Source organism: Felis catus, chromosome B2 (genome assembly GCF_018350175.1).
Source record: "Felis catus isolate Fca126 chromosome B2, F.catus_Fca126_mat1.0, whole genome shotgun sequence".
Lineage (NCBI taxonomy): Eukaryota > Metazoa > Chordata > Mammalia > Carnivora > Felidae > Felis > Felis catus.
In genome coordinates, this window is record NC_058372.1 from 35,020,662 (window position 1) to 35,036,296 (window position 15,635).

The 15,635-nt window shown below is 39.1% G+C and overlaps 1 protein-coding gene and 1 pseudogene across 2 annotated transcripts in view; one reads left to right on the plus strand and one right to left on the minus strand.

Moving 5' to 3' along the window:
- STK38 (serine/threonine kinase 38) overlaps window positions 1-15,635 on the minus strand; it is a 41,733-nt gene that overhangs the window by 20,097 nt on the left and 6,001 nt on the right. For both annotated transcript variants that reach the window (XM_023253924.2, XM_045057458.1), the window contains exons 3-5: window positions 6,253-6,304; window positions 5,218-5,340; window positions 3,319-3,402 (exon numbers count right to left, since the gene is read on the minus strand). In XM_023253924.2, coding sequence (XP_023109692.2) covers window positions 3,319-3,402; window positions 5,218-5,340; window positions 6,253-6,304 — 259 coding nt within the window. The remainder of the gene's footprint in view (window positions 1-3,318; window positions 3,403-5,217; window positions 5,341-6,252; window positions 6,305-15,635) is intronic.
- On the plus strand, window positions 12,363-12,572 carry LOC123385348 (annotated as a pseudogene).

The window sequence follows — 15,635 nt, forward strand, 5'->3', positions numbered from 1 at the left end:
CAAACCACAGCTGCGTATTATCAAATCCTGTCCCCTCTCCTCTTACGCTAAATGTCACAAGATGCAAAGGTGGGTTCAACCAGGTCTACATTTATTAAGACCCAGTGCGATCCTTGAATAGAAGTTTTGTTCTTAACAGATGCAGCAGGGCTTCAGTCCTACCCTATGTTCACAGGTAAAGATGTACCGAAGTTCATAAACTGGCACTTCCGGTTGGCAAACTCAGCGCATGATTGTTGTTTCGTTCAATACGATGTTCGATACAATGCTTTGTTTTACTGCAATGTCTTTAGCAAAGCCAGGCACTCTCTCTTCCAATTGGACACAGATCCCACCCTTCTCTCCTGTCTTACTCCTAACCTGCCTCATTCTTCCCTTCAGGCCCAAGGGAAGTATTGAGTTTACATATCTCAGTTTCCAGTCTCTACTAAAATTCTTTGGGAAATTTTTAAATAGCTTCAATGTTGCAGAAAACTTACATTTTTACATTTCTCCTTAGGGCATGAGGGTGGGAAAATGGTAGATAAGGGTGGTAAGGAACAGTGTTATGAAATCACAAAGAAGCTGAGTAAAGGATAATGCTTTTACTCAGCTTTAATACAGAAGCAAAGCTTTTGGGAAACACTAATGCACTTGCTCAACCGCAGCTGTGGCTGTGCCCCAGTCATCACCGGACATAAAGACTGCGCAAGCCAGCCTCCAGCTGCCTCTGCTCTCCTGGCTCCCAACAAGGCCTCTACCTGCTGCAGGGAGCCAAAAAAAAAAAGGGGGGGGAGGCAGAACTATTACCACTCGTCACTCACCTCGGAGGACAGAATGGTGATGGCAACACTCTCTGTTTGTTAAGGGGAAAGCTATAGGCCACCTATGCACACCTTGCCCTCCTCTCCTGGGGCTGAAACAGCAACTAGGAACCTCAATATCTAAGAGTGGAGTGAGGTTAACATAGGGTAAGGGAAGGAAGAACCAAAGGTGCAACTCACATCAGAGGTTCCCCTTCTCTGTTCCATAAATATTTAATGGGGTGGAGTCACATGCTAGTTGCTATCCTGAGCACTAGGAAAGCAGAGATAAAAGTCCATCTTTTGTCCCCTCCTAATACTGTACTAGCATCACAATTGGAGGTTTTCCTTTAGCAATGTAAGAGAAACATGAAAAAGCTAGCTAAATGCTGGTCTCTTGTCCTTTAAAATTTATTTTCCAGACGGCAAAATTCCCACCCTATGGATCAGAATAACGACCTAAACTCTCAGTGGGTAGCTCTAACTCCTGTTCAGTTTAGTAAAAGCAAAGAAAAAACTTTCCCTAGGGGAAAGGAACCTGTACTAGAGAAAGTTAGGCTCTGAGTCTAAACTTGGTCAGCCCTACCCAAGTGATGGGTCTGCACTGGTCTACTTCCCCTCACGCCCTAGCACCAACCACGCTTCTTCAAGGTGGCCGACTCAGGTAGAGTCTGTGACCAGAAACTTTAACTGGATCACACTGAGATCAAATCCAGGGAGCACAGTCCAACAGCAAGGTGAGCTAACAAGTAAGCTAATACATTGTTTAAAATCCTAATTCTCATGGAAAGCTCCTCTACTTTCATGTAGGAACACTTTAGAAAATGATTTTGAAGAAGGCACAGTATTTGAAAAAATGTTTTTACACTGTATATTTGAATTGTCCTCTGTTACCATGCTGGGCAACTGGCACATGTTATGAAGGACTAATAAGTGAAAATCATGATGCATACTTTTTACATTTTATTCTGAACACTAATTATTTGATAAAGAAAGGTTTTGAGACTTGGTGAAAACTACAGGAAGGGCACCTGGGTAGCTCAGTCGGTTAAGTGTCCAACTTCAGCTCAGGTCATGACCTCGGGGTTCGCGAGTTCGAGCCCCACATTGGGCTCTGTGCTGACAGCTCAGAGCCTGGAGCCTGCTCTAGATTCTGTGTCTCTGTCTCTCTCTACCCCTCCCCCATTTGCACTCTGTCTCGCTCTCTTTCTCTCAAAAATAAACATTTAAAAGATTATTTTAAGTAATTTAAAAAAATAATAAAGTTACATGAAATAGGTCTTATAAAAATAAAACCTACTTGTGAAATACAAAATATACTGACTCATCACTACAGTTTTCCATTTTCCTTTTCAAGACTAGCTAAAACTCTTTCAGGGCCTATACCCATACCACACACTAATTTTTAAACACATAAATAGGGCTGTTGAGCATTCTAAGGTTGGTATCAGCATAAACTAAAGTGTCTGAATGTTTACTGCCAGGGTATTTGATACTCTCAACCGAAATTCCTGGGAGTCTAAGCTTACAGGTAACACATGAAAATTAAAGAGAAAATAAAAACTTCAAATTTTCACTGGCACTTAAAAGGACTGAGAAGCTTCAGTGATTACACCTCCCTTCAAGAGGCAAAAAGGACTGGGTGTGGGGCCAGTCTCCAACCCTGCTCTTTCACTCTGTGTCCAGGGCTCTCCTTGCCACAGGCTCTCTCTTTGTCTTCCTGGAGCATCTGATCCTTTACAGGACATATGCAGGCATCACCCACTAAAATCTGTTCTTAAGCAAACAGCTAAATTAAATTAGATTTACAGAAAAGCTGCATTCTTGTTTTTAATATATTATCCAAAATTTAAAATTTTATTTTGCATAAAGTTACTTTTGCATCTTATAAATCTACTTGCAAAGTAGGTTTAGGTTTTAGAAAGTGTTCTCGCTCCTTAAAGGAGAAATTGTACTGCTTTGCCGTTTGCATTAGATTTTTTCAAATTCATTCAGAAAGAAGACTGGTCTGTCTTGGGTAGTAATGAGCTACTGAGAAGACCCAACTTTGGTTTGGGTATACAGAATGAAGCATATTAAGACACATTTTAGACTGCAAATTCCAAATTCTAATTCCTAAGGCTCAGTCCCAAAGTGTGTGTGTGTGTGTGTGTGTGTGTGTGTGTGTGTGTGTGTGTGTGTGTGTGTGTGTATCAGCATTCAATAGGAACGTGTCATCACAGCAAGTGTGACCCCAAAAATAGGCTCCTCATGACAAGCACAGCATGTGATCAATTGGGAGACACAAACAGCAGATGCTTCTAATAGGTTTTCAACTTTTAAAAGACTGCACATAACATAAGGCATTATTTGTACTTTTAAAATACATGTAACTGCTTCTTTGTTGGGGAAAGAAAAGTAATACATGTATATTTGTACATGACAGTGCTAAAGAAAACTGTAATAAGAAAATACATTTCAAATAAACAAAAGGAACAGTTTTACGTAACAAAAAGCTGATAAGCAGCCTAAGATCACCGTTACAATTGTGGTTTACCTGCTCTTTTTCAAGCATATCTGCTTTACGGAGTATTTTCATCGCATACACATGCCCTGTATCTTTCTTCTGAACAAGCCGCACCTAAGAGTTATAAAAGAAATGCCAAGTCAAAAGTTCACAATGCCAAGGTAATTAATGCTTTCATGTGTTATAGGAAGTAATTTAAACTGGAAAAGTGTTACAATTTTAATATAAACAACCAGCAAAAAAAAAAAAAAAAAAAAAAAAAAAAACAGAAAAAAGTGCTTTTTCACATTCCAAAATGAGTAGATTTATTATACACGGTGAAGTCAGTCCTGAAAACTTTCTCAGGTATCTCTAGATCTGAACAGTTTGGCTCCCTCGTTGAACAAGTCAATCCTATTTGAAAACCGTCCCTTTTGAACTTAAGGATTCATTATAACCATGGCACCTGTCATCCACAAGCTCAGACAACCTAAGGAAGTGACTGCAACAGTGTTTAAAACAAAAGCAAAAGCTCATGTGCAAGAAAAATGTCTAGAAGGAAAAAACCTAAAATGTGTCATTAGGGAAACAGGGTTTTATGCAGTTTTCCTCTTTCTTATCCTCCAATGTTTTTAGAGCACATAATTTTATGATGAAAAGAAAATCAATAGTCCACAAACCCAAAGAAAAACTTCTTGGCAAGTCCCTGCACATCCTCCCCCACAACCCCCCACCCCCACCAAGATACTTAGGCTATCTCCTCCCTGCACCTTTCTTCATGTTTTTCCTGACTGAGTCCCACGTCCCTTCCTCACTAAACAGAAAGTTCTTTTAGAGGTAGTACCATACCTTCCCCTGTCTCCAGGAGCCAACAGGGATTTTGAACACTGAGGGATCAATTTAATCTTTCACCTGTGCCTTTGAGTATGTACTCACATTTCCCCTAGGTACGGGTTTTTAATAATATGCTGCTCAATTTATACAAAGTTAATGAAACTATTGCATCATCCACTTTGGGTGAGTCGTCCACTTTGGGTGTTTTCCACTAATGAGGATGACCTTGCAGGGGCTCATTTAAACCCTCCCCATAGACTGCTCTTATGACCGAGCAAGATGCATCTACAAGACCTGGTGGGACAAATGCTTTCAACTCTCTACCACTACCTGTATAACCCATTTCTATAATCTCTGTCTCCTGGGGCCACCTTTTTAGAGCGATACAAATCTAGCGGGAAGAAATAAAGGGTGGATATATGCTGTTAGTTTGCTCCTGAAGAGGCAGTGTGAGACTGGGAAAAGCAAGAGCTTTAAGGTCAGGAACTCCTTTAAGAAACAAAACAAACAAGCAAAGGGAAAGAAAGAGAGACAGACAGAGAAACCAAGAAATAGACTCTTAACTATAGAGAACAAACTCATGGCTACCAGAGGGGACATGGGGGAATGGGGGAAACGGGGTGAGGAATGAGGAGTACACTTGTCATCATGAGCACTAGGTGATTAAAATGAAAACTTTAAAAAAAAAAAAAAGATTAGGAACTTCTGGGCCCAACTTCTGGTACTGCTGCTCAATGGCTATGTGACTATGGAGCATTACATATCCTCTCTCAGAGTCTTAATTTCATCATCTATAAAATGAGTCATTGTCATGATTATAGGAGAGAAACACTCAGTAAATAGTAAATATTGATTTCCTTCTACCTTTCAACTCTCCCTCTAAATCAATACTTAAAGCGTCAACATCATCTCTGGCAAAACAGAAGAACAATCAGAGATCTGGGTCAGTGGAGGGGGAGGAAAGGACAGACAGCAGTTACAATGTGGGCCTGGCACGTCTGACCCACCTACCCCATATTTCAGTTCTATCAACAATCATGAGCTTATGATACGTTGGCAGCTTCAAAGTTCTGTGGTATTTTTGTATCTTATCTGGTAAGTAGCTGTGGTTTTTACCTCACCGAATGCTCCTCTGCCTATTACTTTTAAGGATTCAAAATCTTCCAATCCAAGTCTTGTTCTCTTCAAACGAAGAAACTCTGTTTCCTTCCGAGCATGTGCTGATCTCCTCAGTCGTTTCTAACGTTTAAATAAAGGGGGAGAGAGGAGGGAAGGGGAGGAGCTGAATTTCTGCAACTCCATAGCAGTCTTACTCGTGACTGGAAAGCAGGGCCATGCCAATTAATCATGACCTTCTCACAGGCGAGAGCCTCACAGAAGAACCCTGAAGAGGCCACTCCTCCCCTCCCCAGCTTCCGGATACAAAACCAAACCAAACCAAACCATACTGATCACCAGGGTGCCTCTGGTGGACTCTGACTAACCTACTTCAGCAGTCAATTATTCGAACTTTTCTAATGAAGGCAGAATAAACAGTCAATATTTTCCTTTAAACTTTTTTATATAAAATCAAAGTGTGGGTTTTTTGGTTTTTTTTAACACATTCGAGTTCATTTTATGCTCTATAATTCCGACAAGACTTTGGTATTTTTCACCATTTTCCTGGATTCTATGATTCATTCCTATTTTTGAAAGCATTTCACGGTCATTTCAGTTCCTTGCACAGTTTCTTAACTGTATTTTCTCCTACCAAGTCTGTAGGCACTGGCGGGGGAAGGGCTGATTTGAGAAATATTTTGCCTTGATAATGATTTCAGGCATTTGCACCACTTCTGTGGAGATATTTCCATGATTTCTGTAAATATGCTATGGTTTCCTTTTAAAATTTTAATTTGATCTCATCTCTTTCTTTTCTTGGAATTCTAAATCTAATTAATTTATTACAACTGGGCCTAAATAAGACTTCCTCTCCTGGGTACTCAGTAATTAATTTCTCCATCTTCATGAATACCTAAATCCAGAAGTGCACCAGCCCTCCTAAGTCCCTCTGCTACTAAGCCAAAACCCTTTCTCTATGCACCAAGGCTAACAACTTGCTGCACAAGACTCGCCACGTTGGGTTTCAAGGAAAAACTTCCCAATATTAATTACCTCTTCGTCCTTTAGGCCTTCCTCTTCCATCACTTTTTCTAACTTCTTTTGTCTAAAAATAAATAAAAATATTTGAAATAACATTTGAATAACTTTCTGAAAAAGCCTATCCAAACACAGGGTTTTTTGTAATGATAAAAACAGGTAAATCTCAAAGTGCCTCATTAAAACAAATTACAGTTACTAAAGACAAGTGAAAAGATTCCCACCCTTTGTTAGTTCTACCTTTTGAAAAAGATTGTATAAGATGTTAATGCAACAAAGAATCTTATTTCAAAATGAAAAGTTCTCTTTCCTTTATTTTTAAGTTATTTCCTCCTTAACAAACCACAAAACAGCTGGTGTTTGATAACCTCTTCTATCAGGGTGTTTCTCTCTCTCTCCCAGACTGGTATCTACTTCCTTTATTTTTACATCTTCCTCCTCCTCCCTGCCACAAACAAAGAGCAATAAACACTAGTAAAGGCAGAATTTGGAGATTTGGGGTGGAGGGGAGAAAAGGGAATGGTCAAAATACGTGATTGGCACCACTATTAAAAACTTAAGACTCTAAATCCTTGGAGTATTAAACTTTAAAAACTGCATCCAAGAATATTTTTGAGCTACAATCTCACAGTGAAACAAGTAAAACTTCCTTATAACCAATTCCACACAACCTTTATTTATTCAGCATAATAAATGAAAGCACATGGGCTGGGATCTCTATCACTTATCAGCATTCCTGATAGCAGGCAATGTGAGCAGGACAGGGAAGAATGAAAGTACAGAGTACACGAGTACACGCAGCAACAGCATGTAGTCAATGCGGGGGAGGCACACAGCACTTCAAATGCCACACTTCAAATGTCAGTCTGTAGACAACTAAAAGCTACAGAGGCCTGTGTATAAAGGAGTGAGGTGATGAGGTTCTATTTTAAAATGACAGCCACAGTAATAAGCTGACGGGCTGGCAGGGAAAGCAACTGACAACGACTGAGGCAGACTGAAAGCTTTAGTAACGATTCAGACGAGCAGTAAAGATCTGGAACTAAGGCTAGAAACCTAGAATGAAGTGAACAGAGCTATTGCAGAGATGACCAACTGGCAGCAGGAGTCAAAGGAAAAAATCTTACAATTTCTTGTGTGGGAGGATAATGACACCAGTAAACAAGAGAGGAAACACAGAGAAAGGACCAAGGGAAAGATAATGGGTTTTATTTTGGTCAATAAATAATTATTGCAATAATAGTAATTAGTTTAAATCAGTATCATGTTAGAAATCATACTACACATCCACAGGATCAGATGACATCAAGAATTCATATCCAAACTCTCAGGAAGTAAAAAGATCTACTCTGACCCTGATTCGGGGGGGGGGGGGGGGGGGGAGTCGGGGAAGCACTGGCATGGCTCCCAGTCTGCCCACTTCTCTTCTCTGAGTTCCCAGAATATTTTGGGGTATGTATCTATGTGTGCACATTACTGGAAGGAGAAGGCTGTATTACTGGTACTTTCAGGAGTATAAATTAATTCCATTTCAGTGGTTAAATAGTTGAAGTAGAGAAGAATAAAAAGAATCAAAGATAACATCACGGCAAGAACTATAATATCTCAACCATGGTTAGCTCTTTTTGTGCCTTAAGTATCAAACACCATAATTTCCGACTATGTTTTTTTGAATGACCACACCAGACTAGGCTAGAAGTCCAATGTGCTATCATGTAATGTGTGTCCCAGAGATGGTTGCTTCTACTGTGTATTTTTTTTTTTTCCGAAAGAGAGAGAGAGGGAGAGAAAGGCAGAAGGAGAGAGAGAATCTTAAGCAGGCTCCATGCTGGGCATGAAATCATGACCCAAGCCAAAATCAAGAGTCGGACCGTAACAGTCTGAGCCACCCAGGCACACCTGCTTCTGACTATATTTTAAATCTCAGTTCCAACTAAGAAGCTTTCCATAGCTTGACTGCAAGCATAATTAAATTGGTTTCTGTAGAGTATCTACCTGAGAGTAAAGTGATCAGAATCAACTCCTTGAACACAATCAGATTCGTTCATCAGAAAAGTGTCCAGAAAAAAGCCTATCCATGGTAATGATACTGGGGCCAAGCCAATGAAGATCTTAAAGACACCAAAAATGGCAAGCATAGCCTGAAATGAGGCTTACAAATGATATCTTCTGTGAGATGATCCCAAGAAATTACCATTAACTTTGTTAGATTCATGATGACATTGTAATTAAATGGCCATATTTTACAAGATGTACCCTACAGTACGTAGGACATGACAGATGTTTAAATTTTGTTTTGAAACACAACTGCAAGAAAAAATAAAATGGAATAGATGAAACAAATTTAACAAAATCTTGATGATTACTGAATCTGAGGAATGAGTATATGGGGGTTCATTGTAAGATACACAGATACATACATATAGAAAGACATATAGTCTTTCTATATGTATGTTTAAAAGTGTTCATAATGAAAAAGAAAAGCAGGCCCCTCCACTGTGTGTCCCTGGTGGAAGAGCCAGTTTAGCTAACACTCCAGCCACTGGTGAAGCTACTCTTGCACTCAACTCCAAAGGTCCAGAGCAGAACCCCAGGAGAAAGACCGCCCACTTACACTTGGAGGCCACCCCCAACCTCACCCCATCAAGGGCTTTCTGTGAGCTCTACTTATCTGCATGAGAGCCCACTTCTCATAGGAGATGGTAAGGGCAAGTAGCTGAATCCTCCTTCTCCACTAAGAATAGCGTCTTGTACACAGCCAACTTCATAAAATGTGTGTTGCCAAATGGGGAGGAAAAGATCCAAGTGTGTATCAATGTGCAAACATACTTATGACTGCATGTAATTAGCCCTTTTTGCCAACCTTAAGTTCACCTCCCAGTACAGCTTGATTCAGAGGTTGCAGAAATGGGAGAAAAGAGCTAATCCACTCTACAAGACAGCTGACTAGACAATATTTCTAATTTCTGTTGATGAGACATTTTAAAACCAGGAAAAATAGTAAAGAAATAAACACTACTTGTTATTTCCATGATCAAAATTGAGAAAACTCTCAAGAAATATCCTAAAAATGAATATTACAGATTTTTTAAAAATCTCGACAAATTACTTTGGTTTGACTGATATATCTAATCAGTGAATTAACAATCAAAGGTCAAGATTTACCCATTCCTGGGACTTAAATAAAACTGACACTTGCTGACTAATAGTAATCACAATATTACAACTCAGTATCAGATCAGACCAAATGCAGACAGGGGGAAATCTGGGTAAGACTATCTAACAGGAGTAGTAGAACTTGCTAATTCTCAAAGGGTAAAATGTAGGAAAATTCTTATTTGATTTGGGGTAAGAGGGGAGGAAACACACCATTACTTCCTATTAAATTAGGTTTTTGTGGCTTTAATTAATCCACCAAAATAGTATTTATGAAGAACAGAAACAACACAATATTTAATAAGAAAACAATGCTGGGTGCTTGGGTGACTCAATCAGTTGAGCATCCAACTTCAGCTCAGGTCATGATCTCATAGCTCGTGGGTTTGAGCCCTGCATCAGGCTCTGTACTGATGTACAGCTTAGAGCCTGCTTCAGATCCTCTGTCTCCCTCTCTCTCTGTCCCTCCCCCACTCACACTCTGTCTCTCTCTCTCTCAAAAATAAACAAACATTAAAAAAAAATTTTTTTTAAGAAAAAAATGCCAGTTTCCTTGGTTTTGGTTTCAGGCTGCTATAAATTATTTTGTACGAATATCTAGGCAATAATCAATATCTACCACATAATTAGGATCACATAAGAGAAAGAATAGAAGTGGTGTTCCTAGAGAACCTTACCATCAGAGGCAAAACAAGGATTAAATAAAGAAGATGAGGGATGCCTGGGTGGCTCAGTCAGTTAAGCATCTGACTTCAGCCCAGGTCATGATCCTGTGCTTCATGGGTTCAAGCCCCGCATCGGGCTCTGTGCTGACAGCTCAGAGCCTGGAGCCTGCTTCGGATTCTGTGTCTCTGTCTCTCTCTGCCCCTCCACTGCGCGCGCTCTCTCTCTCTCTCTCTCTCTCTCTCTCAAAAATAAGTTAACATTAAAAAAAATCATTAAAAAATTTTACCAAAAACACACATCCTAATCCTCTTAAGTGTCTACCATTCCCTTTGCACAATCTCTTTTGGTTAATTTGATCTTTAAGAAAAGCAAAACCACCACCGCTTTTGGAAGGTATTTCCATCTTAAGAATCCAAAACAGGGGCACCTGGGTGGCTCAGTCGGTTAAGCGTCCGACTTCGGCTCAGGTCATGATCTCACGGTTCGTGAGTTCGAGCCCCGCGTCGGGCTCTGTGCTGACAGCTCAGAGCCTGGAGCCTGCTTCCGATTCTGTGTCTCCTTCTCTCTCTGCCCCTCCCCTGTTCATGCTCTGTCTCTCTCTGTCTCAAAAATAAATAAAACATTAAAAAAAAAAAAAAGAATCCAAAACAAAAAAAGCACTGATTTCAACCTATTTTGGGGTGTAATTTAGTGTAAATCACAACGTAACAGTCATTAATAACATAACACCATTTATCGTATAATTACTAGAGAACATGATACATATCAATAATGAACTTTAAGGCAGAGCCAGTAGGATTAAAAACCAAGTATTACAGGGTTGCCTGGGTGGCTTAACTGCTGAATGTCAGACTCTTGATTTCAGCTCAGGTCATGGGATCGAGCCCAGTGTTGGGCTCTGCGCTAAGTGTGGAGTCCGCTTCAAATTCATTCTCTCTCTCTCTCTCTCTCTCTCTCTTGCTCTCGCTCTCCCTCCCTCCCTCTCTCTGACTCCCCCACTCTTCCACTCTCTCTCTGAAGCAAAAAAAAACAAAAACAAAAAACACCTATTATCAAATAAAACAAGTATCTTAATCAGAACTCGTAAGTATTTGTTTTCTTTCTATAATACCAGAAACTACAATTTCAAGAGAGTGGTTGTAGTTGAAAATAACTATCTCCAACAGCATGCCTAGAGATATACTGTGCAAATTTATCCTTGAATTCCCCATGATCCCAACATAGGGCACTCTGCAGGCACTTCTCTGTTTCAGTGAACAGCAGCTAGCCACCACCAGCTATAAAATATTTTGCTATTTCACTTTCAGATCTGCATATTTAAAGTTCAATCATGATTTATACCTTCATGAAGAGTGTGGCTGCAAAAGCTCTTATGAAAATATTAGTATATCAAATCCAGCAACATACAAAAAGAATACATTATATTATAATCAAGAGGGCTTTACCCCAGGAAGGCAAGGTTAATTTAACGTGCAAAAAATCAGCCCATGTAATTCATCATGTTAAAAGAATAAACAGCGATGCAAAGATGCAGAAAAAGGATATGACAAAATTCAACACACACTCATGTTAAAAACTCAGCCAAACAGGAACATAAGAAAACTTCCCCAATCTACAAAGGACATCTCTGAAAAACCTACAGGTGACATCACAACTAATAGTGAAATAGTGAGTGCTTTTACCTTCAAATCAGGAACAAAACAAAAATGTCTACTCTCACCACATATAGCCAACGTTGTACCTGATATCTCAGTCAATCCAATAAGGCAAGAAAAAGAAGGTGATAGATTGGAAAAGAAGCAAAACTCTCTATTTGAATATGCATAATTGTTTACACAGAAAATCCTAAGAAATCTACCAAAAAAGCTACTAGAATAAGTAAATTAGCAAGTTGCAGGGTATAAGGTCAATATACAAAATTCAGGTATATTTCTATATGCCAGCAGCAACAACTGGAAAAAAAATTAAATATCCACTTACAACAACATCAAAACAACCCCAAAGTACTGGCAATAGATGAACAAAATAACATATAACAACCCCATATTAAACACTACAAAACACTTCTGAGAAAAATTAAAGACCTAAGAGAATGGGAAGATATACCACGTTCATGTATCAGAAGATTCAATACTGTTAAGATGTCAATGCTCCCCCAAAGTGATCTTCAGATTCAGTACAATTATATTCATAATTCCATTAAGCTTTCCTCTAGAAATTGACAACCTGATTCTGAAATTTATATGAAAATAAAATTGCCACTTGCCATGCTGGCTGCATGCTTGCCTGCACCCTTCGTAGCCATGTCTTACAAAATTGAAGAAATCAAGGATTTTCTGCTCACAGCCAGGTAAAGGATGCCAAGTCCATCAAGATCAAGAACAACAAGGATAATGTGAAATTTAAAGTCTGATGCAGCAGATACCTTTACACTTTGGTCATCACAGACAGAGAAGGCAGGGAAACTGAAGCAGTCCCTGCCCTCAGATTTGGCAGTAAAGGAGCTGAAATGAACCCAGCAAACTAATTTGAACTGTATTAAAATTTTTTAAATTCTTGAAAGAAAGAGAGAAGGAAGGAAGGAAGGAAGGAAGGAAGGAAGGAAGGAAGGAAGGAAGGAAGGAAGGAAAGAGAGAGAGAGAGAGAGAGAGAGAGAGAAAGAAAGAGAGAGAGAAAGAAAGGAAAGGAAAATGCAAAGAAACTAGACAATCCAAAACAATCTTAGGGGAAAAAAAACCAACAATGAAGTTGAAGACTTAACTTACATGACTTCAAAACTTAGCACAAAGCTAACAGTAACCACGTCAGAGTGATACTGACATAGGGACAAACAGATCAATGAAAGAGAATAAAAAATCCACAAATGGGGGCACCTGGCTGGCTCAATCAGTAAAGCATGCAACTCAATCTCAGGGTTGTAAGTGTGAACCCCATGTTGGGTGTGGAGATTACTTAAAAATAAAATCTTTACAAAAATAAAATCTTGGCTGTCTGGGTAGCTCAGTTGGTTACAGCACCCAACTTCAGCACAGGTCATGATCTCACGGTTTGTGGGTTCAAGTGCCACATCGGACTCTCTGCTGTCAGTGTAGAGTGTACTTCAGATCCTGTCTCCCTCTCTTTCTGGCTCTCCCTCACTGATGAATGAATGAATGAATGAATGAAAGAATAAAAGACAGAAAAGAAAAAACCTTCTAAAAAGAAAAAAAAAAAAACAGATACACGCTACATGGTATTTGGTTTTTGATAAAAATGCCGAAGAATCTAATGGGGAAAAGGAAATCTTTGCAACAAATGGTGCTAAAACAACTGAATATCCATAACAAAAAAAAATCTCAATCCCCACCTCATACACTTATTAATTCAAGATGGATCATAGAACTAAATGTAAATACTAAATTATAAAACTTCCAGAAGAAAATGTAAAAGAATATCTTTATGCCTTGGGAGGAGTGAAGATTTCTTAGAGATCACAGAATGCAATAGCTATAAAAGAGAAAAATGCCAAATTAGATTTCATCAAAACTATTTTTTTTATTAGCATTACTTTTATTTTAGAAAGAGAGAGCATGAGCAGTAGAGAGGGGCAGAAGGAGAGGGAGGAAGGGAGGGAGAGAGGGAGAGAGAGACAGAGAGACAGAGACAGAGAATCCCAAACAGGCTCCACACTCAGCACAGAGCCCAATGTGGGGCTCGATCCCACAACCCTGGAATCATGACCTGAGCCAAAATCAAGAGTTGGATGCTCAACCGACTGAGCCACCCAGGCACTCCAGATTTCATCAAAATTTAAAACTTCTGGGGCACTTGAGTGGCTCAGTCGGTTGAGCATCCAACTTCAGCTCAGGTCATGATCTCATGGTTTGTGGCTTCAAGCCCAGCGTCGGGCTCTCTGCTGTCAGCACAGACCCTGCTTCAGATCTTCTGTATCCCTTTCTCTCTGCCTCTTTCCTACTCATGCTCTTTCTCAAAAATAAACATTAAAAAAAAATTTAGGGTGCCTAGGTGGCTCAGTCAGTTAAGCTTCCAACTCTTGGCTTCGGCTCAGGTCATGATCTCACGGTTCATGAGTTCAAGCCCTGCACCAGGCTCTGCGTTGACAGTGTGGAGCCTGCTTGGGATTCTCACTCTCTTTTTCTGCCCCTCTGCCACTGGTGCTGACTCTGTCTTGCTCAAAAAAAAAAAAAAAAAAAAAAAGGTTAAAAATTTTTTTAACTTTTGCTTATCTAAAGACACTGTTAAGAAAATGAACAGGAAAGCCAGAGACTGAAAGAAACTATTTGCAGAACATTTATGTGACAAAAGACTGGTAACTAGGACTTATAAAGAACTCCTACAACTCAATGGTCAAAAAATTTGAAGAAACACTTTATACACACACACACAAAATACAAATGACCAAAAGGCACATAAAAAAATGTTCACCATCATTAATCATCATGGCAATGCAAATTAAACAGTAAGATACCACTAACCATCTATAAGAATAACTGAAGTTAAAAGACTGACAGACGTTTTGTCCACAAAAATGTAAAGCAACTCAAACTCTCATACGTTATTGATAATATTTTAGAAAAAGGTCTAGCAGTTTCTTATAAAATGAAACATACTTATGTATATTTATGAACCAGCAATCCCACTCCTAAATATTTACCCAAGAATTGAAAGCAAATGTTCACAAAAAGATCTGTACACAAATGTTCATAGAAACATATCCAAAACAGTCAAAAAGTAGAAAAAAGCCCAGATGTTTATCAACAGAAGAATGTAAAAACAGAGGTATAGGTATAGTCAGAAAATAGAATGGTACTCGGCAATATAAAGGAACAAACTATTGATACAACAGCAACATGGATGAACCTTGAAACATTAGGCTAAGTGAAAAAAGCCTTACTGAAACGAGTGCTTACTATATATAAATCCATTTACAACCTCCATTTGTATAGAATAAGCAAGAGTAATCTAAAATTACAATAGTGGTTGCCTGGGGTTGAAGGAACATCTCCAAGAATCAAAGAACTTTCTAGGATGATGATAATGTTCTATGTCTTGGTAGGAGTTTCAGTTCTTACAGGTACATACACTTGTGGGGCGCCTGGGTAGCTCAGTCAGTTAGGCATCCGACTCTTGATTTCAGCTCAGGTCATGACCTCACAGTTCGTGGGATCAAGCCCCACATCAGGTTCTGCTCTGACAGTAAGGAGCCTGCTTGGGATTCTCTCCCTCTCTCTCTCTGCCCCTCCCCTGTTCACACGTACTCTCTCGCTCTCAAAATGAATAAATATTTAAACTGTTTAAACTAAAATATTTTAAAAAATATATATGTATATATATACACACATTGAACTCATTTGCTATACAAGAAGTAAAATATACTGACATCTGCAACATACTTTGAAGTACAGCAAAAAATTAAGATGGTTTAATGAATAGACAGAGATGGATAGATGGATATGTGATAAAACAATGAATGGTAATTGAAGAATCTAGATGTATATACAGGTATTCACTGTATAATTCCTTCAACTTTTCTGTACTTCTGAACATTTTCATAATAAAATGTTGGGAACAAAATT